At 38.3% G+C, this 22,908-nt stretch overlaps 1 protein-coding gene across 1 annotated transcript; it reads left to right on the top strand.

The window, feature by feature from the left end:
• LOC130949327 (uncharacterized) lies at positions 1–17,122 on the top strand. Its single transcript, XM_057878078.1, has 6 exons — positions 1–106; positions 403–841; positions 1,083–2,002; positions 2,098–3,315; positions 3,429–3,723; positions 16,072–17,122. Exons 1-6 carry the CDS (start codon positions 1–3, stop codon positions 17,120–17,122), a joined length of 4,029 nt encoding a protein of 1,342 aa, XP_057734061.1.
• Positions 17,123–22,908: the final 5,786 nt, after the last annotated feature.

Genomic DNA, 22,908 nt, shown 5'->3' with positions numbered 1-22,908 from the left:
ATGGATGATATAGACCAATCAGAAATATATGATCCTTCGATAAATTCATTCAGTCAAGTTGGTTCTGTTATTGATCATCCTCTGTTCTTGCAAAGTGAGATACAAGGTACGCTCTCTTAAATCATATATTATTGAAGAATAGTAAAATAGACTTCTTATTTATTTAGTGTTAAAACATCCGACTGTGATTATGTCATGAGATGTTATTCAGTTAGTGTAAAATAAATATAGTGTTTTGTGATATATTCTCCTCACAAGATTCAAATGAGTCAAGTATTTAGTCTATATAATATCTTTATGCTAATGGTTTATTCATGTTGTGTTGAATCTATTTCGTGTCATATAATTCACATGAGGTTCTTTTATTGTTGTGTATATTTTTCTCGATTTTATGTCTACCAGGTTGCCTTGATGTTGGTGACCCTAACTATGAATGTTCAATTTGTGGCGCGTGTTTCTGGTTATTAGAACGTGTTGAAAGAGATTCTACAGTTAATCATCTTATTTTTACTGTTTGTTGCTCAAAGGAAAAAATTCAGTTACCTTATCTCCAAAAGCCCCCAGATCTGTTATATGATTTTATCAATGGACATGATAGCAAGAGTTTGTACTTCCAAAAAAATATTCGATCTTATAACAGTATGTTTGCCTTCACGTCTCTTGGCGGTAAGGTATTGGATTCAGTGAATGATGGGAGGGGTCCACCGCAGTTTATAATAAGTGGTCAAAATTATCATCGGATTGGAAGTTTGCTCCCAGATGCTGGTGAGAAGCCTAAATTTCCGCAGTTATACGTATACGACACTCAGCATGAGATAATGCATAGGCAGCGAATTTTTGGGTATGTGTGTTTGAAACTTTGTTGTTTAGTGTTTTTGTTGAATTTTCCTGATGTTTTATTGTTTTTTGTATTGGAAAATAGGTTTATAGCTGTGACTTCATAGTTATACTGTGTTTTGTTCCTGTTATAATATGCTATTAGTTATTTTTTGCTAATAAAAGATTTTTAATATCAAAATATGTTACAATTGTATTCTGTGTGTTTTTAAATATATTTTCTGTGGTTAATATATTTTTTTTAGGCAAACATTTGAGATAGATAAAGAATTGATAACTGAGTTGTTGCAAATGATCGATACTCATAATGCCATAGCACAGTCTTTTCGAAGAGTTAGAGAATTCTATGAGTGTCATCCATCTGAGATTTTCTCATTGAAGTTGTATTTGCAACGGAACGTTGATCGAAGAATGTACAGTGCTCCCTCTTGCGATGAAGTTGCTGCTTTGATTGTTGGAGATTTTGATTCATCGGACCATGGTCGTGACATTATTGTTCAATCTACTGGTGGTCGGTTGCAACATATATATGAAACTCATGCTCTGTATTGGCCCTTACAGTATCCTCTGTTGTTTCCGTATGGCGAGGATGGTTATCAGCTGAACATTGGTTATCGTGGTCAACAGCTTGGATATGTTCCTGGAAGGAGAACAAGAGTTTCCCTCAGGGAGTTCATATGTTTTCGTCTCCAGATTAGGGTGCACGAAGATGGAATTATTCACAAGTGTAGACGGTTGTTTCAACAATTTGTTGTTGATTGTTTCACCATGATTGAGTCCCAGAGGTTGTATGAGATTAGAATGAAGCAAAGTACAATTAGAGGAGAAGTCCTTCAAGGAATAGAGGAGGCTATGCGTCGTGGCGATGACGAGGCTTCTTCAATTGGGACACGAATCATTTTGCCTTCCTCCTTCACTGGTGGTAGACGTTATATGTTTAACCGTTGTCAGGATGCCATGGCAATTTGCAAACATTTTGGGTATCCAGATTTATTCCTCACTATTACGTGTAATCCAAATTGGCCTGAGTTTCAGCGGTTCACGGAGCGAGAGCGAATTCCGATCGCTGATCGTCCTGATATCTCTTGTCGTGTCTTTCATGCCAAGTTGAAGTGCCTCCTTAGTGATCTCAAGGAAGGTGTGTTTTTTGGTCCACTTAATGCAGGTAAGTTCTTTTCTCACTTAGCATTTCAATTTCTGTCAGTTGTCTTCAGACATGTAGTTGTCTGGCTTCTTCAGGATGTTTTTTGTATTTTTTAGGTATGTATACTATTGAGTTCCAAAAAAGAGGTCTACCGCATGCACACATGTTACTCTGGCTTAATGAGGAAAGCAACTTACAAAGTGTTGAAATTGTTGATGAATTCATCTGTGCCGAGCTACCCAATCCCCAGAAATTTCCATCTCTTTATAATGTTGTCACCAAGTACATGATTCATGGTCCCTGTGGTCGACTTAGACCGAGTTCTCCTTGCATGAAAGATGGTAAGTGCTCAAAATTTTATCCAAAAAGATTCGTTGACCAAACGAGCTTTGATGAGGATGGCTATCCAATATATAGACATCGTAATATGGGTGTCACAGTGAAGATCAACGATGTCGATATCGACAACAGATTTGTTGTGCCCTATAATCCACTGTTGTTAATGAAATATCAAGCTCACATAAATCTCAAGTTCTGTAACAAGTCAAATGTCATCAAGTATCTATTTAAGTATGTTAACAAGGGTCCGGATCGGGTGACCGCAACTGTTGGAGAAAGATACGATGTTGGTGAATCTTCTCAGGTGGTTGATGAGATCAAACAGTATTACGATTGTCGTTATTTGTCACCGTCTGAATCCATGTGGAGAATTTTTGCTTACGATATTCATCAAAGATGGCCGTCGGTACAGAGGTTGACTTTTCACTTGCCCAACCAGCAACATGTTGTATTCGATGATGTTGATATCACTACTCATGTTTATTTGCGCAACAAAGATTTGCTAACGATGTTTACAGGTTGGATGATGGCTAACAAACGGTTCTCAGAGGGGCGGTCTCTAACATATATTGAATATCCAGGCAAATTTGTCTATTGTTTGAGGAGCAGGGAGTGGAAGCCAAGACAGAGGGGATTCTCAATTGGAAGATTGAGTTTTGCTCATCCCTCATCTAGTGAACTTTTCTACATGCAGATGCTTTTGAATGTGCAGAGAGGTTGTACCAGTTTTCGAAGTATAAGAACCGTGAATGGTGTTACTTATGATACATTTCAAGAGGCATGTTCAGCCATGGGATTCTTGATAGATGATAAGGAGTATGTTTCTGCTATTAAGGAAGTCGCCGAGTTAGCGTCAGCTGCACAGCTAAGGTGGCTTTTTGTGATGTTGTTGTTATCTGGTTCCATGGGAAGACCTTTGTCAGTTTGGGAGCAAACTTGGACTTATTTGTCTGATGATATTCTTTACCGCAGAAGACACGAGCTGCAATATCCTGGTAAGATTTTGGTTCGTCGTGAATTTATTACAAGACAGGTAGGCACACACGCATGCACACAGTAGAGAAGTTATATTATGGTGCTAATATTTATTAATTATTGTTAAACGTAGATCTAACTATGAGTCAGGACGAGTTACAAACGTTTTGTTTGTTGGAGATTGAGAGACTATTGCAGAGTAATGGAAAATCATTGAGAAATTATGCTGGCATGTCGGTTCCTAATAACTCTTTAGTCTCTCAATTTAGCAATTTGATGCTGCTGCGTGAGTTGCAGTATGATACTGTTTCTTTGTCTCGTGAGCACGATGCAAATATCTTAAAGTTAAATGAAGAACAGAGGGTGGTCTATGATAAAATTATTGACTGTGTTTCGAATAAGAGGGATGGATTCTTTTTTGTGTACGGGTTTGGTGGCACTGTGGTGCACGAATTTGTGATTCGCACAACTAACCAGCAAGTGCACTGGGTCGTCCAAGTAATACCTTACGTGAGTAAGGGTCGATCCCACGGAGATTATTGGTTTGAAGCAAGCTATGTTTATCTTATTATTCTTAGTCAGGATATTAATTAAAATTATCAGTTGGAATTATTAGATTGGAAAAATAAAAGAGAATAAAAGCGTTACTTGTTATGCAGTAATGAAGAATATGTTGGGGTTTTGGAGATGCTTTGTCCTTTGAATTTCAACTCTTCCTTGAAATCCTTCAACACACGCAAGGTTCCTTCCATGGCAAGCTCTATGTAGGGTGTCACCGTTGTCAATGGCTACTTCCCATCCTCTCAGTGAAAATGGTCCAAATGCTCTGTCACAGCACGGCTAATCATTTGTCGGTTCTCAATCAGGTTGGAATAGAATCCATTGATTCTTTTGCGTCTGTCACTAACGCCCAGCCTTCAGGAGTTTGAAGCTCGTCACAGTCATTCAATCCCAGAATCCTACTCGGAATACCACGGACAAGGTTTAGACTTTCCGGATTCTCATGAATGCCGCCATCAATCCGGCTTATACCACGAAGATTCTGATTAAGGAATCTAAGAGATACTCATTCAATCTGATGTAGAACGGAGGTGGTTGTCAGGCACACGTTCATGGATTGAGGAAGGTGATGAGTGTCACGGATCATCACCTTCTCCATAATTAAGCGCGAATGAACATCTTAGATAAGAACAAGCGTGTTTGAATGGAAAACAAAGTAATTGTATTAATTCATCGAGACGCTACAGAGCTCCTCACCCCCAACAATGGAGTTTAGAGACTCATGCCATCAAAAAGTATGTAATTCAGATCTGAAAATGTCATGAGGTACAAAATAAGTCTTTAAAAGTTGTTTAAATAGTAAACTAGTAACCTAGGTTTACAGAAAATGAGTAAACTAAGATAATTGGTGCAGAAATCCACTTCTGGGGCCCACTTGGTGTGTGCTGGGGCTGAGACTAAAGCTATCCACGAACTGAGGCTTTTCTTGGAGTTGAACTCCAAGTTATAACGTGTTTTGGGCGTTCAACTCCGGATCATGACGTGTTTCTGGCGTTTAACTCCTGACTGCAGCATGTACTTGGCGTTCAACGCCAAGTTACGTTGTCTTTTATCGCGCAAAGTATGGACTATTATATATTGCTGGAAAGCCCTAGATGTCTACTTTCCAACGCCATTGAGAGCGCGCCAATTGGACTCATGTAGCTCCAGAAAATCCATTTCGAGTGTAGGGAGGTCAGAATCCAACAGCATCAGCAGTCCTTTTTCAGCCTAACTCAGATTTTTGCTCAGCTCCCTCAATTTCAGCCAGAAAATACCTGAAATCACAGAAAAACACACAAACTCATAGTAAAGTCCAGAAATATGATTTTTGCCTAAAAACTAATAATATTTAACTAAAAACTAATTAAAACATGCTGAAATCTACATGAAATTACCCCCAAAAAGCGTATAAAATATCCGCTCATCACAACACCAAACTTAAACTGTTGCTTGTCCCCAAGCAACTAGATAAATAAAATAGGATGAAAGAATTTAAGAAGTAATAATATCTAAGAGTTTTAAATGGAGCTCAGATTCTTATTTAGATGAGCGGGGCTTGTAGCTTTTTGTTTCTGAACAGTTTTGGCATCTCCCTTTATCCTTTGAAATTCAGAATGATTGGCATCCATAGGAACTCAGAATTCAGATAGTATTATTGATTCTCCTAGTGTAGTATGTTGATTCTTGAACACAGTTATTTTATGAGTCTTGGCCGTGGCGCTAAGCACTTTGTTTTCCAGTATTACCACCAGATACATAAATGCCACAGACACATGACTAGGTGAACCCTTTCAGATTGTGACTCAGCTTTGCTGGAGTCCCCAGTCAGAGGTGTCCAGAGCTCTTGAGCACACTCTTTTTGCCTTGGATCACGACTTTAACCACTCAGTCTCAAGTTTGTAACTTGGACCTGCATGCCACAAGCACATGGTTAGGGACAGCTTGGTTTAGCCGCTTAGGCCTGGAACTATTTCTTTAGGCCCTCCTATCCACTGATGCTCAAAGCCTTGGATCCTTTTCACCCTTGCCTTTTGGTTTTAAGGGCTGTTTTGGCTTTTATTCCCTTTGATCAATTATTTTTTTTTTACTGCTTTTTCTTGCTTCAAGAATCAATTTCATGATTTTTCAGATCATCAATAATATTTTTCGTGTTCCTCATTCTTTCAGGAGCCAATATTCATAAAATTCAAGATAAAAATTATGCACTGTTCAAGCATTCATTCAGAAAACAAAAAGTATTGCCACCACATATAATTAATTATAATTTTTATTATTAAGAACTCGAAAAATATAGATTACTTCTTTATTCTAAAAATCTACTACTTTATTCATGCCTGATGATGATGAGAAAAATAAATTATAACTTAATTGGAAATAAAATCAAAATAGATATACTAATTACTACTACTATATATCTCCTAAGGTAAATTTCTATAATAACACTATCACTAAGCTAAAGCAGAAAAATTGGAACTCAACAACCTGTTGTTTTGAGGAGTAGATATTCCTCTAATCTGTGGGGTGCTTTTCAAGGATTAATTTTTGGCGCTTCAGCTCCCTTAGATCACGCCCTTGCTCTTCCTGTTCCTTAAGCAGTTTGCAAAGCATGCTACTTTGATTGTTCTGTTCTTCCTTTATTTGGTCCATAGCTTCTTGCAATTTGGAAATAGAAGCCTCAAGATGTCCCCAATATTCGAATTGAGGCAGTTCTGGGAGGGCTTCCTGTGCTCTCCTCTTGACTGAATCATCCTGTTGTTGTTGTCTGTCCATTGATATTCTAGTGATTGGCCTCTCAACTGGGATATACTCTGTTATTCCCATCTTCACTCCGGCATCTTTGCAGAGCATAGAAATTAAGCTTGGATAGGCCAATCTGGCGTCCTTGGAATTCCTGTTTGCTATTTTGTATAGCTCACATGAGATCAGTTGATGGACTTCTACTTCTTTTCCCAACATGATGCAGTGAATCATTACTGCTCTTTTAATGGTAACTTCAGAACGGTTGCTGGTAGGCAGTATGGAACGCCCAATGAAATCCAGCCAGCCTCTGGCTACTGGTTTTAGATCTTCTCTTTTGAGTTGAATTGGGGTGCCAGTCGTGCTGGTGGTCCACCTGACTTCAGGGATGCATATATCCTCTAGAATCTTGTCTAGACCTTTATTTACCCTCATCATTCTCCTATTAAAGGAGTCTGGGTCATCTTTCAGTTGAGGAAGCTTAAATATCTCCCTGATCTTGTCAGGATGGGTATGAACAATCTTTCCTCTGACTAAGGTCCGATGGTCATAGAGAGCAGCTCCAATTATTCTTTGCCTGTCTGTTTGCCATAGATTAGCATAGAACTCTTGAACCATGTTCCTTCCCACTTTAGTTTCAGGATTGGCCAGAATTTCCCAGTTCCTGTTTCGAATTTGCTCTTGGATCTCCGGATATTCATCTTCTTTCAGATCAAATTTGACTTCCGGGATCACTGATCTGTGACTCATTATTTTGTAGTAATGGTCTGAATGTTCTTTAGTTAAGAACTTCCCTTGATTCCAAAGTGGCTTTGGAGTACTCTCTTTCTTGCCTCTTGGGGTGGGTTGTTTTCCTTTAGGAGCCATGATCTTAATGAGTATGTTTTTGTGATCACGGATAACCACACCAAACTTAGAGCTTTGCTTGTCCTCAAGCAAAAGAGAAGAAAGGAGAGGGATAGGAGGAGAGCAAGTGTTGCATGGTGAGGATGAGAGGGGCACCGAATTCAAGATATAGGGAGGGGGTGGGAAATTTCGAAAATAAGAAAAGAATAAGATAGAAGATATGATTTAGAAAAGATAGATATGATAAGAAAAAGATATAGTTTAAAAAGAGAAAGATATGAATAAAAAGATAAATCTGAATTTTTAATTTTGAAAAAGATTTTAAAAAGATAATTGAGTTTTGAAAACAAACTTAAAAGAGTTGGATTGGATTGGAGAACAATTTGTCTTTATGGATTAAGATATATTTGAAATTTTTGAAAAAGGAATTTTAGAAATTAGGGTTCTTAGAAAACTAATTTGATTTGAAGGATGACATTTTGAAACATGTTGATGCAAGAAATTATGAATTGAAACATAAAAATTTAGAAAATTTGTAAAGAAAAATGAATTTTACCTCCTCCCCACCATCCTGGCGTTAAACGCCCAAACGATGCATGTTTTGGGCGTTTAACGCCCACATGCTGCTTCTCCTGGGCGTTCAACGCCCAGCTGATGCTTCTTTCTGGCGTTGAACGCCAGGAAGTCCTTTGTCACTGGGCGTTTTTCTGAACGCCCAGGATGCTGTCAATCTGGCGTTAAACGCCCAGAAGGTGCTTCTTTCTGGCGTTTAATGCCCAGAAGATGCTCCTTTCTGGCGTTTAACGCCCAGATGGCTACCCTTACTGGCGTTGAACGCCCAGTGGGTGCTTCTTTTGGGCGTTCAACGCCCAAAATGTTTCTTACTGGCTTTTTTTTCGCTAGTGAACTTCCAAATTCCCCTGTAACTCTGTGAATTCAATCAATTGCCTTTTTACCTTGAAGATATTTTGACCTATACCTGTAAAAATCAACAGAAACAAATAAAATTAAATTTTGTGATTGGCTGGGTTGCCTCCCAGCAAGCGCTTCTTTAATGTCATTAGCTGGACTATTACTGAGCTTTAATTAAGTCTCAGTTTTGAGCATTCTTGCTCAAAATTGCCTTCAAGATCATGTTTAACTCTTTGTCCATTAACAATGAACTTTTTGTTAGAGTCATTATCCTGAAGCTCTATGTATCCATATGGTGATACGTTTGTAATTACATATGGACCTCTCCACCGGGATTTTAATTTCCCAGGGAATAATTTGAGCCTAGAATTAAATAGCAGAACTTTCTGCCCCGGTTCAAAGACTCTGGATGACAATTTCTTATCATGCTATCTTTTTGCTTTCTCTTTGTAAATTTTTGCATTCTCGAAAGTATTGAGTCTAAATTCCTCTAGCTCATTTAACTGGAGCAATCGTTTTTCTCCAGCTAACTTGGCATCAAGGTTTAGGAATCTGGTTGCCCAGTAGGCCTTGTGTTCCAATTCCACTGGCAAGTGACATGCCTTTCCATACACAAGCTGGTATGGAGAGGTCCCTATAGGGGTCTTGAATGCTGTTCTGTATGCCCACAGAGCATCATCCAAGCTTCTTGCCCAATCCCTTCTACGGTTAATTACAGTCCGTTCCAGGATTCTTTTGAGTTCTCTATTTGAGACTTCAGCTTGCCCATTAGTTTGTGGGTGATATGGAGTAGCTACCCTGTGGCTAACTCCATAACGAACCAGAGCAAAGTAAAGCTGTTTATTGCAGAAATGAGTACCCCCATCACTGATTAATACTCTAGGGATACCAAATCTGCTGAAGATGTATTTCTGGAGGAATTTTAACACTGTTTTAGTGTCATTAGTGGGTTTTGCAATAGCCTCCACCCATTTGGATACATAATCCACTGCCACCAGAATATAAGTGTTTGAGTATGATGGTGGGAAAGGTCCCATGAAGTCAATGCCCCATACATCAAACAACTCAATCTCCAAGATCCCTTGTTGAGGCATGGCATAACTGTGAGGTAGATTACCAGATCTTTGGCAACTGTCACAATTAAGTACAAACACTCGGGAGTCTTTATAGAGAGTAGGCCAGTAGAAGCCACATTGGAGGACTCTTGTGGCTGTTCGCTCACTTCCAAAGTGTCCTCCATACTGTGATCCATGGCAGTGCCATAGGATCTTCTGTGCTTCTTCCTTAGGCACACATCTACGGATTACTCCGTCTGCACATCTCTTGAAGAGATATGGTTCATCCCAAAGATAGTACTTTGCATCTGTGATTAATTTCTTTGATTGCTGCCTACTGTATTCTTTGGGTATGAACCTCACTGCCTTGTAGTTTGCAATGTCTGCAAACCATGGCACTTCCTGGACGGCAAAGAGCTGCTCATCCGGAAAAGTTTCAGAGATTTCAGTGAGAGGGAGGGACGCCCCTTCTACTGGTTCTATTCGGGACAGGTGATCTGCTACTTAGTTTTCTGTCCCTTTTCTGTCTCTTATTTCTATATCAAACTCTTGCAGAAGCAACACCCATCTTATAAGTCTGAGTTTTGAATCCTGCTTTGTGAGTAGATATTTAAGAGCAGCATGATCAGTATACACAATCACTTTTGATCCTACTAAATAGGATCTGAATTTGTCAATGGCGTAAACCACTGCAAGTAGCTCTTTTTCTGTGGTTGTGTAATTCCTCTGTGCGTCATTTAGAACACGGCTGGCATAGTAAATGACGTGCAGAAGCTTGTCATGCCTTTGTCCCAATACTGCACCAATGGCATGGTCACTGGCATCACACATTAGTTCAAATGGCAATGTCCAGTTTGGTGCAGAAATGATTGGTGCTGTGACCAATTTAGCTTTTAGAGTCTCAAATGCCTGCAGACACTCTTTATCAAAGATAAATGGCGTGTCAGCAGCTAGCAGGTTGCTTAGAGGTTTGGCGATTTTTGAAAAATCCTTTATAAACCTCCTATAGAATTCTGCATGCCCCAGAAAGCTTCTAATTGCCTTAACATTGGCGGATGGTGGTAATTTTTCAATTACTTCAACTTTAGCTTGATCCACCTCTATTCCCTTGTTCGAGATTTTGTGCCCAAGGACAATTCCTTCAGTCACCATAAAGTGACACTTCTCCCAGTTTAAAACCAGGTTAGTCTCTTGGCATCTCTTTAGAACAAGTGCTAAATGGTTAAGGCAGGAGCTGAATGAGTCTCCAAACACTGAAAAGTCATCCATGAAGACTTCCAGAAATTTTTCCACCATATCAGAGAAAATTGAGAGCATGCACCTCTGAAAAGTTGCAGGTGCATTGCACAGGCCAAATGGCATCCTTCTGTATGCAAATACTCCAGATGGGCATGTGAATGCCGTTTTCTCCTGATCTTTTGGATCTACTGCAATTTGATTATAACCTGAATATCCATCCAGGAAGCAGTAGTATTCATGACCTGCCAGTCTTTCTAGCATCTGGTCTATGAATGGTAAAGGAAAATGATCCTTTCTGGTAGCTGTATTGAGCCTTCTGTAATCAATACACATACGCCACCCAGTAACTGTTCTTGTAGGAACCAGTTCATTTTTTTCATTATGAACCACTGTCATGCCACCTTTCTTAGGGACGACTTGGACATGGCTCACCCAGGGGCTATCAGAAATAGGATAAATAATCCCAGCCTCTAGTAACTTAGTGACCTCTTTCTGCACCACTTCCTTCATGGCTGGATTCAGCCGCCTTTGTGGTTGAACCACTGGCTTGGCGTCACCCTCCAGTAAGATCTTGTGCATGCATCTAGCTGGGCTAATGCCCTTAAGATCACTGATGGACCACCCAAGAGCTGTCTTGTGTGTCCTTAGCACTTGAATTAGTGCTTTCTCTTCCTGTGGCTCTAAGGTAGAGCTTATGATCACAGGAAAGGTATCACCTTCTCCCAGGAATGCATATTTTAGGGAGGGTGGTAATGGTTTGAGCTCGGGTTTAGGAGGTTTTTCCTCTTCCTGAGGAATTTTCAGAGGTTCTACTATTTTCTCTGACTCCTCCAAATCAGGCGGAACATCTTTAAAGATGTCCTCTAGCTCTGATTCGAGACTCTCAGCCATATTGACCTCTCTTACCAGAGAGTCAATAATATCAACACTCATGCAGTCATTTGGGGTGTCTGGATGTTGCATGGCTTTGACAACATTCAACTTGAACTCCTCCTCATTGACTCTCAAGGTTACTTCCCCTTTTTGGACGTCAATGAGGGTTCGGCCAGTTGCTAGGAAAGGTCTTCCTAGAATGAGAGTTGCACTCTTGTGCTCCTCCATTTCCAGCACCACAAAGTCAGTAGGAAAGGCAAATGGCCCAACCTTGACAATCATGTCCTCAATCACGCCTGATGGGTATTTAATGGAGCCATCAGCAAGTTGAAGACATATCCTGGTTGGTTTGATTTCTTCAGTTAAACCAAGCTTTCTGATAGTAGATGCAGGTATTAGGTTGATACTTGCCCCAAGATCACATAAAGCTTGCTTGGTACAAGTACCCTCTAATGTGCATGGTATCATAAAGCTCCCAGGATCTTTAAGCTTCTCAGGTAAGCTTTTCAAAATGACTGCACTGCATTCTTCAGTGAGGTAAACTTTTTCAGTCTCCCTCCAATCCTTCTTATGACTTAAGATTTCTTTCATGAACTTAGCATAAGAGGGTATTTGCTCAAGTGCTTTTGCAAACGGGATCTTTATTTCAAGAGTCCTTAGATAGTCTGCAAAGCGGGCAAATTGCTTATCCTGTTCCGCTTGGCAGAGTTTTTGAGGATAAGGCATTTTGGCCTTGTATTCCTCAACCTTAGTTGCTGCAGGTTTATTACCTACAGAAGTGGGTTGGGAAGCCTTTTTAGAAGGGTTGTTATCAGCACTTGTATGTGACTAATCCTCCACTGGCATTTGAATGTCAGGGGTGGAAGCTGGAGTGGCGTTAGACGCCACCTCCTTATTTGTTACTGGCGTTTGAACGCTAGAACCATGCTCCCCTTGGGCGTTCAACGCCGAATTCATGCTTGTTTCTGGCGTTGAACGCCAGGAATGAGCATGAGCTGGGCGTTCAGCGCCAGCTTTATTCCTTTCTGGGCTCTGATTGTCCTCAGAGGGATTTTGAGTAGCTATTTGTTCATTTCTTGGCTTCCTGCTGCTTTGAAGTGAGGTATTTAATGTTTTCCCACTTCTTAATTGAACTGCTTGGTATTCTTCTACTATTTGTTTTGACAGTTGCTTTTCTGTTTGCTTTAGCTGTACTTCCATATTCCTGTTAGCCATTCTTGTTTCCTGTAGTATTTCCTTGAATTTGGCTAGCTGCTGAGTTAGAAAGTCTAATTGCTGATTGAATTCATTAGCCTGATCTACAGGACTGAGTTCAGCAGTTACTGTTTTAGCTTCTTCTTTCATGGAAGATTCACTGCTTAGGTACAGATGCTGATTTCTGGCAACTGTATCAATAAGCTCTTGAGCTTCTTCAATTGTTTTTCTCATATGTATAAATCCACCAGCTGAGTGGTCTAAAGAAATCTGAGCTTTTTCTGTAAGCCCATAGTAGAAGATGTCTAATTGCACCCACTCTGAAAACATTTCAGAGGGGCATTTTCTTAGCATCTCTCTGTATCTTTCCCAGGCATCATAAAGGGATTCATTATCTCCTTGTTTGAAGCCTTGGATGCTTAGCCTTAGCTGTGTCATCCGTTTTGGAGGGAAATAGTGATTCAGGAATTTTTCTGACAGCTGTTTCCATGTTTTTATGCTGTTCTTAGGCTGGTTATTTAACCATCTCTTAGCTTGATCTTTTACAGCAAACAGAAATAGTAATAATCTGTAGACATCCTGATCTACTTCCTTATCATGTACTGTGTCAGCAATTTGTAAAAATTGTGCCAGAAACTCTGTAAGTTCTTCCTGTGGAAGACCGGAATACTGGCAGTTTTGCTGCACCATGATAAAGAGCTGAGGATTCAACTCAAAGCTACTAACTCCAATGGAGGGTATACAGATACTACTCCCATATGAAGCAGTAGTGGGGTTAGCATATGACCCCAGAGTCCTCCTGGACTGTTCATTCCTACTTGCTTCCATGATGGAATAAAAGAGATAATATATATGTTGATATTATTTTTTTTATATAAAAAATAATAAAAAAAATGAAATAATTAAAAGAAATTGGAAATATTTTGAAATTGAAATTTGAATTTTTTATATAAAATTTTCGAAAAATGTAGTTCAAAATTAGTTAGAAAATATAATTTTTTTTAAATTTTGAATTTTATGATGAAAGAGAAAAACACACAAAAGACACAAGACTTAAAATTTTTAGATCTAATGCTCCTTATTTTCGAAAATTTTTTGGAGGGAAAACACCAAGGAACACCAAACTAAAAAATTTTAAGATCAAGACACAAGAAAAACTCAAGAACACCTTGAAGATTCACAAGAACACCAAGAACAAAAGGAAGAACACCAAACTTAAAATTTTTAGAAAACTTTAATAAAATTTTCGAAAATTATGAAAAGATTAACAAGAAAACGCCAAACTTAAAGTTTGGCACAAGATTAAATCAAGAAAAATTATTTTTGAAAAGGATTTAAAAAAAAAAGTGCCCAATTGCTAAGAATATAAACCCACGCTATAATTAACTGAACTAAAAATGTAACGTATTTTAAAGATGTATTATTTTTATGGATAAAAGTATAATTTTTGAAAGTTGATGTTTTGAAAAAGCACAAGAAAAACAAGAAAAGACACAAAACAAGAAAAACTCAAGATCAAACAAGAAAAATAAACAAGAACAACTTGAAGATCAATGAAGAACAAAGAACACAAGTTCGAAAATTTAAAGAAAAATATAGAAGATGCAATTGACACCAAACTTAGAACAAGACACTAGACTCACGAAAAATTAACAATTAATAAAGAAAAAAATAATATTTTTGAAGAAAAATTTTTTTGAAAAGAAACTATCCTACCAAGATTTAATGACTCTATAACAATAAAAATAAATTATTCCTAATCTAAGAAATAAAATAAACCATTAGTTGTTCAAACTCGAATAATCCCCGGCAACGGCGCCAAAAACTTGGTGCACGAATTTGTGATTCGCACAACTAACCAGCAAGTGCACTGGGTCGTCCAAGTAATACCTTACGTGAGTAAGGGTCGATCCCACGGAGATTATTGGTTTGAAGCAAGCTATGTTTATCTTATTATTCTTAGTCAGGATATTAATTAAAATTATCAGTTGGAATTATTAGATTGGAAAAATAAAAGAGAATAAAAGCGTTACTTGTTATGCAGTAATGAAGAATATGTTGGGGTTTTGGAGATGCTTTGTCCTTTGAATTTCAACTCTTCCTTGAAATCCTTCAACACACGCAAGGTTCCTTCCATGGCAAGCTCTATGTAGGGTGTCACCATTGTCAATGGCTACTTCCCATCCTCTCAGTGAAAATGGTCCAAATGCTCTGTCACAGCACGGCTAATCATCTGTCGATTCTCAATCAGGTTGGAATAGAATCCATTGATTCTTTTGCGTCTGTCACTAACGCCCAGCCTTCAGGAGTTTGAAGCTCGTCATAGTCATTCAATCCCGGAATCCTACTCGGAATACCACGGACAAGGTTTAGACTTTCCGAATTCTCATGAATGCCGCCATCAATCCGGCTTATACCACGAAGATTCTGATTAAGGAATCTAAGAGATACTCATTCAATCTGATGTAGAACGGAGGTGGTTGTCAGGCACACGTTCATGGATTGAGGAAGGTGATGAGTGTCATGGATCATCACCTTCTCCATAATTAAGCGCGAATGAACATCTTAGATAAGAACAAGCGTGTTTGAATGGAAAACAAAGTAATTGTATTAATTCATCGAGACGCTGCAGAGCTCCTCACCCCCAACAATGGAGTTTAGAGACTCATGCCGTCAAAAAGTATGTAATTCAGATCTGAAAATGTCATGAGGTACAAAATAAGTGTTTAAAAGTTGTTTAAATAGTAAACTAGTAACCTAGGTTTACAGAAAATGATTAAACTAAGATAATTGGTGCAGAAATCCACTTCTGGGGCTCACTTGGTGTGTGCTGAGGCTGAGACTAAAGCTATCCACGAACTGAGGCTTTTCTTGGAGTTGAACTCCAAGTTATAACGTGTTTTGGGCGTTCAACTCCGGATCATGACGTGTTTCTGGCGTTTAACTCCAGACTGCAGCATGTACTTGGCGTTCAATGCCAAGTTACGTCGTTTTTCTTCGCGCAAAGTATGGACTATTATATATTGCTGGAAAGCCCTGGATGTCTACTTTCCAACGCCATTGAGAGCGCGCCAATTGGACTCCTATAGCTCCAGAAAATCCATTTCGAGTGCAGGGAGGTCAGAATCCAACAGCATCAGTAGTCCTTTTTCAGCCTAACTCAGATTTTTGCTCAACTCCCTCAATTTCAGCCAGAAAATACCTGAAATCACAGAAAAACACACAAACTCATAGTAAAGTCTAGAAATATGATTTTTGCCTAAAAAATAATAATATTTAACTAAAAACTAATTAAAACATGCTGAAATCTACATGAAATTACCCCCAAAAAGCGTATAAAATATCCGCTCATCACACTGGAAAAACTTTTTTATACAGAGTTTTGTCAGCTAGATTGCGATCTGAGAAAAAGATTGTTATAAATGTTGCTTCTAGTGGTATTGCTTCTCTGTTGTTACATGGTGGTAAGACGACGCATTCTATGTTCAATATTCTTGTTGACCTGACTGAAGACACTGTTTGCCGGATTAAGAAGGACAGTCCAAAAGCTGAGGTATTTCGATTGGCTGATTTGATTATTTGGGATGAGGCACCGATGACTAACAAATTAGCATTTGAAGCGCTTGATAGGACGTTGCGTGATATAATGGTTTCAGTCTCTGATAGGAATAAAGATTTACCTTTTGGTGGGAAGGTGGTCGTTCTGGGTGGTGATTTCAGGCAGGTCTTGCCAGTTATTCCAAAAGGTTCATGTGCTGAGATTGTCATGGCTTCCATAAATTCTTCTATCATTTGGAAATATTGTGAAGTTTTGCGATTGACAAAAAATATGAGGTTAGCAATCGGATCGGAACAATCAACTGCTCAGGAGTTAAGGTCGTTTTCAGATTGGATACTTCAAATCGGTGAAGGTCGATGTGGAACAGTGGTCAACGATAAACTTTTTGTTGATATTCCTTCTGATCTAATCATTCCTGTCTTGGAAAATCCAGTGGAAGATATTGTAAATACAATCTATCCGAATTTAGTTCAAAATTTTTGTGATCCAAGTTTTTTCCAAGATAGGGCAATACTCACTCCGACTGTCGACAACGTTGAAGAGATAAACAATTATATAGTTGACTTGTTGCCCGGTGAGGAGAAAATTTATCTCAGTGCTGATTCGATATGTGGTAGTGATGCCTATTCTGATGTTGATGTTGATTGGATAACTGTTGAATTCTTGAATCAGATTAGGTGTTCTGGTCTACCTAATCATTTGATGAAGTTGAAAATAGGCGTGCCTATTATTTTGTTGAAGAATATTGATCCGGCTGGGGGTTTGTGTAATGGGACTCGACTTGTTGTGCGAGATCTAGGGACAAATATGATCGTGCCGATATTGTTTCTGGTAGCAATGTTGGGGATAAAGTTTTTATCACTAGAATGAATATGATTCCTAGTGATACGGTTATACCGTTTAAATTCCAACGTCGTCAATTTTCGATTTCTCTGTCGTTTACGATGACAATGAACAAAAGCCAGGGTCAGACATTATCAACAGTCGGTTTATTCTTGCGTCGTCTTGTGTTTTCTCACGGTCAGCTTTATGTAGCTCTTTCCCGAGTTAGGAATAGAAATGGTCTTAAGATTTTACTTTGTGATGAAGGATTAGTTGATGCTGCCAGGACTGAAAACGTCGTATTTAAGGAAGTTTTTGATAAGATATAATGTATTTTTTTGTTATATATTTCATTCTTATCTGTGTAATTTATAGATTTTTGAAAATTCAGATTTTTGTTTACAATTTTACATGTTATGTAACCACTGACTGCTGAGACTGGATGTGAATGTGATTGAAACTTTGAAAATTGAAACAGACAAATCTATTAATGACGATGATGATGTAAGACGGTATAGGGGGGAGAAAATGAAGTATACGTTACCAATAAATATATAAATAAATAAATTGCATAATATATATTGTATTTAAAAGAAAAAAAGAAAGAATACTCCAAATTAATAAATTTCACCCGACTAATCATCAGTATCGAAATAAATGGGTTAAATTGCATAATATATATTGTATTTATAAATATGGGACACTGTATAAGTAGATAATTGTTCTTTAATGGATAAATTTGACGATTTATATTTTCATATTTTTTTATTATTTTTTTTTTACTTGGAAAAGCTATTTTTTAAATACAGTTATTTTGTTTGATATGAAAAAGTTATTTCATTACGTGGTTTTGAAAATATTCAATTTTATTAAAAAACTTAGTTATTTACTTTTTTTAAGTGGATATTGTTTTTTCCAAAAAAAAAGATAAAGAAACTATATCCTTAATATACTAATAAGAATAAAATATGACCAGTTTATTAATAAAAAATAATTATTTATCTTTTCTTAGAAAAAAATGTCAGATCATATCAATGCAGATTTAGATTTTGCTCTGTCAAAAAAATGTTAATTATAATCTAATTATATATTTTGTTAGAAAAAAAATTTCTTTGTGCTTTCTATCTTCTGTTTTTTTTTATTATTATTTTGGTTTTAATATTTAGGTCAAATTCTAATTTCATGTTTAATATTTTAAATATTTTATTTTGGTGCAGAATAATTTTACACCAGTTTAGTATTATTTCAATCTTAAAATTGGTAAAAATTCTATGTATTAGGAAATATTTTGTATTAGACTACTATTCAGATTTAATGTAACACCCTAACTACCAAAGCTCACGCTTCCGGCTGCGCGACTCTGATAGCTCGGACATTACGACGACACTTTTACTATTTAATACTAAAATATGAGCCTGTTTAAAACTTTAAACCGCAAATACCGTTCCCAAAAATACTTTCGTTCGATAACGTACATCCAAGGAAACCATACAACTTACAAAAACTCATAAAGAGTACATCCATATATATACATACATATACAAATAATCTTACAGACATTAACCAATACAATTCCTATCCCTCTTACAGAATATATCAAGATAAAGGCGAGGGTACAATAATTAATAATCTAAAGCAATACAGAACATCACAACAATAACTAAATAAATTCTTCGTAACTTCTGTGCCCATAACCTGAAAGGGGAAAATTGTAAGGGGTGAGAACATCATCCTCGAAAGGGTTCTCAGTAGAGGGTTTTTAGGAATTACTGTAATAGGATACATGAAGATAACCGCACCAGTGATTCATAACCGTCTTATGCCTCTTTTCATAAACAACGGTTTATAATAAAAGAAAAGTCGGAAATCTTTTCTGAAAGAGGAACCGTTCAATTCTCAAAACATCAAAGCATTTCAAAAGGTTTATCTATACTGAACCAAAATAACCTTTCATATCTTATTCCAAACCAGAACCACAAAATCGAAATCAACCATCGGTCCATCTCATTCAACCACGGCCCTAGGCCCAAACAATCCAACCACAACCAATCCACCACAATCCAACATAGTTCCAGAAGCAAACACAAGTAGGAAGATGCAAACACAAACAAACAGTTATTGCAAATAGAACAATTAGCAGTTAATCACATAGGCAAACCAAGTACAATATGCATACCCAAACAATATCACATAGATGCATATGATGCATGCCTGTCCCTAGTGGCTGATGATATCATCTGTCGGTTATAGAGCCAACCCGACAAGTCCTGGTAGCTAACCATTGGACTGTCCCTCTGTCGCGCATCCCCAACTCGAGTTATACTCATCATAAACTTGATCATAAACATGATCCATATCCATCACCCTCACTGGTGAATATTTCGGGGGCGAGCTCATCCGGGACTTTCACAGTGCCCGGCCACACTTACGACATAGGGTCAACAGAGTATCAAGTCTCAACCTGGAGCACATGGTGGCTAGCCACTGCTACTACCCAGGGAAACCCGTATCTCAGATAGTGGAAGTGCAACATTCACATTATCAATGATTCAGCATAAACATGCATTCAATCTCATCCATGGATCACCATCCATCTCAGCCATCCGGCTCACGGTTCATTCCAGAACCAGCCATATTCATATCATACACAGCCATTCCGGCTCACGGTTCAATCCAGAACCAATCAATATGTATAAACATACACAGCCATTCCGGCTCTCAACAAAACAGCACTTCCACATTCAAAATCATCAAATTCATGAAATCGGCATTTAAGCCATAAATCATTTTCTCAATTCACTTCACTTTGAAATCAAGTTTCGACTCTTTTTAGCCTTGGCTTTTAGAAATCTCATTTCTCAAATCATCTCAGGCTCATAAGCCAAATTTACTCAAAGTGAGTTCCCTTTTTAAAACAGAGCCACTCTCGGCATTCTCTTTCCAAACTTCCAAACCATGGCAAGTTAAGGATTATTTCAAAGCATTCAAAATCACCCATCCAACAATGGGATTTTATATCAAAAGTTTCTCGGCAGAGTCCCAAGTCTTTAGGGAAGGTCAATCTATATCAATTCTTTAAGATTCATTGAAACTCTTAAAATCATAGTTTCTCGGCTCAAGTAAATAAAACTGAATTTATTATGAAACTGATCCATACAAAATCACAAGTTCCAACCGGTCCAAAAATCAACTCATTGAAACGGAACCGGTTCATTTGAATCAAACCGCTTTCAGATTTCTTTTTGGAACCCATTTTTCTAACTCTTCCAAAATGTCTCAAACTTGATTACTCAATCAAAAGTCTAAATTCCTTTAAAATCACTAAAAGCTCCTTTTTATATTGAAATCAATATTAGAGCATCATTCTTTCCTTCAGTGATTCAAACTGTACAAATAGTTCATTTCTAAATGAGCTGAACTCAACGCATAAAGTTCATTAAATAAATTAAGCTTGAAAACATAAATATTCTCTTAATAAATCAAATAATACAATTTCTCAAATCCAACCCTTTTTAAATAACTTTACAAAAAGAGTAGAATTTTGTAGAAATTTCGGCAGCACCTCCCCTAAAACTTGGACTTTTGCCACCCGGTTCGGGTCCCAACTAAACCGTTTCTCATTCCTTTTTAACAACTCAAACCAGAAATCAGTTTAAAGCAAGCTAAATCCAACAATCGCCTCAGTGGCGTATCTCAAGGATACCATTTCAAAATTAACTCAATATCAATCAATATAACTCATTTCCAAAGCTTTAAAGAAACGGTTCAATAACAAATCATTTGTCCAAAACCAAATCAATTAAAATAAACCAAGTTGAATTCAAAAGTGCATTCGACTTTTCATATCATCAAAATAATTAACTCAATTCAAATCAATCCTCAACGGATTAAACTCAGATATCAAAGTTTCAAAAGAATCAACTCCAAAGCATTTCATTTTACAAATCCACACAACAACCCATTCATCAAAACCAAATTATGGTTACATTCATCCAGGACAATCAACAACACATAAGGATTATACAATCACCAAATACGTTATCTCACATCAGTATCCATATGTAATAAATCCCAATAATAAACTATAGTTTTCGGAAAGCGCCCCTACCTCAAAACGCAATATCATAATCCAAAAGCGTCACCGGAACTCTCAATCAACCTGAATTTACCGGCAGCTTACATCATAGCTTTGTTTACTCTCGCAGCAGCAAGGACAACCCTTACGCGCAACATGTGGCTCCGATAACTTAATCCTAGAAAACATTATTATTATTGAGAAAATCTTAAAACACATCACGGGATATGAACTGGCAAGGTCTCGAGGCAGAGGTACTTACGGCAACTAAAGAATACTAACTGAACCAAAGGACAGAAGCTTCAGCAGTGGTTCCGACAACCACAGAACCGCCGTTGGCAGCCGGAATTGCCGCGACTTAGCCTGCTCCGTTAGCAGTTCCCAGCACCTATTCTCAGCATCGGTGGTGACTCAACAGCACAGGGCAAGCTAACAGAGATTCCAGCAACACCCGCACCACCACCGGCGGTCGGAAATGCAGAGCCGCAGGTCCTCCGGCAGCGACAACATATCATATGACAGCCCCTTTCTTAAACACAACAGTTTCAGTGGCAGCTTCAAACTAAAATTGAATTGGTGGAACTAAGAAGAACCAGAAACAGGGCAAGCTTACCAAAGCAATGGCGATCCTAATGGCGGCTTCCAACGGCAGTGGCGGCGGCAGCTCAGAACCGGCGGTAATAGCAGCGGCGCCCTTCCCCTGCGCGCGCAGTGCGTTCCCCTTTTCTCTCATCGGCCCCTGTATGCACCCCTCACATTCGCAGTTTGGCGACGCGGCTCAACGGCGATTGACGGCGTCTCCCAGGCCTCCAGCAACGACGGCGAGGTGCAGCGGCCAGCCAGCGTCCTCCCTGCGCGCTCCGCAGCGTCCCTCTCACTGGCAGAATCGCGACTGGGCGGAGACGAACGGCACGGCTTCACGGCGGCAGCTCGTGGGCAGACCGAACGACGGTGGCGCGGCGGCGAGGCGTGGGTCGATCTCCCTGGTTCGCGAGCGCTCTCTCTCTCTTCGCCCAGAACTCCCTTTCCCCTCAGTTCGCAATGGCGGCGACGGTGGCAGTGGCACCCACCGCGCCGCCTCCCTCTTCTCCCCTCTTCCCTAATTCTGCCTCTCCTTCTCTTTGTTTCGTTTGTTTCTTCCTCTATTTTCCTTTTTTTTTTGCCTCTGCGTGTGGGTGTCCAGGGTAGAGGGGCAGCAGCTGCTGCTACTGAGTGTGAGTGTAGGAAACCGGGTCGGTTAGCGGGTCATTGGGTTAGGGTTTCATTTTAAAAAAATTAGGGTTATGGACATTTTAGTAATTCATTTAAAAATAGGGATAATAGTAATTAGAAATAAATTCCAATCCAAAAATAATAATGTATAAAATACTATTTGTTCATCAACTTTACAATTATTTTCGATAAAATGCCCAAATCAAATAATAAGAAATAATATACTTAATTTCTTCATTTTCCAAAATAGCAGCAGTAATATTTAAAATATTAATTATCTAATCCAAATCATATAAAATCTTTATTATTTCATAACTACCAACTTTATAAATTTGAATATAGAAAATAATCCAACAATTGTGAAATTGGATAAAAATCATAACTTATCTCAAATCCAATAAATCAAAACTTGCCTTAATTATCTTTAATAAAATAATCTCTGAAATTAAGGCTATAAATAACTGTAGGATTTGAGACTTGATCATAATAAGACTTTTCAAATATTCTGGGCCTTACATTTAAAGTACTTAATTATGTAGTAAAATGT

Source organism: Arachis stenosperma, chromosome 9, assembly GCF_014773155.1.
Source record: "Arachis stenosperma cultivar V10309 chromosome 9, arast.V10309.gnm1.PFL2, whole genome shotgun sequence".
Classification (NCBI taxonomy): Eukaryota; Viridiplantae; Streptophyta; class Magnoliopsida; order Fabales; family Fabaceae; genus Arachis; species Arachis stenosperma.
Note: the sequence above shows the minus strand (reverse complement) of the source record. Positions and strands in the feature narration are given on the sequence as shown.

Excerpts from the sequence above, each read along its gene's own strand:
- LOC130949327 (XM_057878078.1), top strand. The coding sequence starts at position 1 with ATGGATGATATAGACCAATCAGAAATATATGATCCTTCGATAAATTCA. Across the intron at positions 107-402 it reads CTTGCAAAGTGAGATACAAG|GTTGCCTTGATGTTGGTGAC; the intron begins GTACGCTCTCTT and ends TATGTCTACCAG. Across the intron at positions 2,003-2,097 it reads TTTTGGTCCACTTAATGCAG|GTATGTATACTATTGAGTTC; the intron begins GTAAGTTCTTTT and ends TGTATTTTTTAG.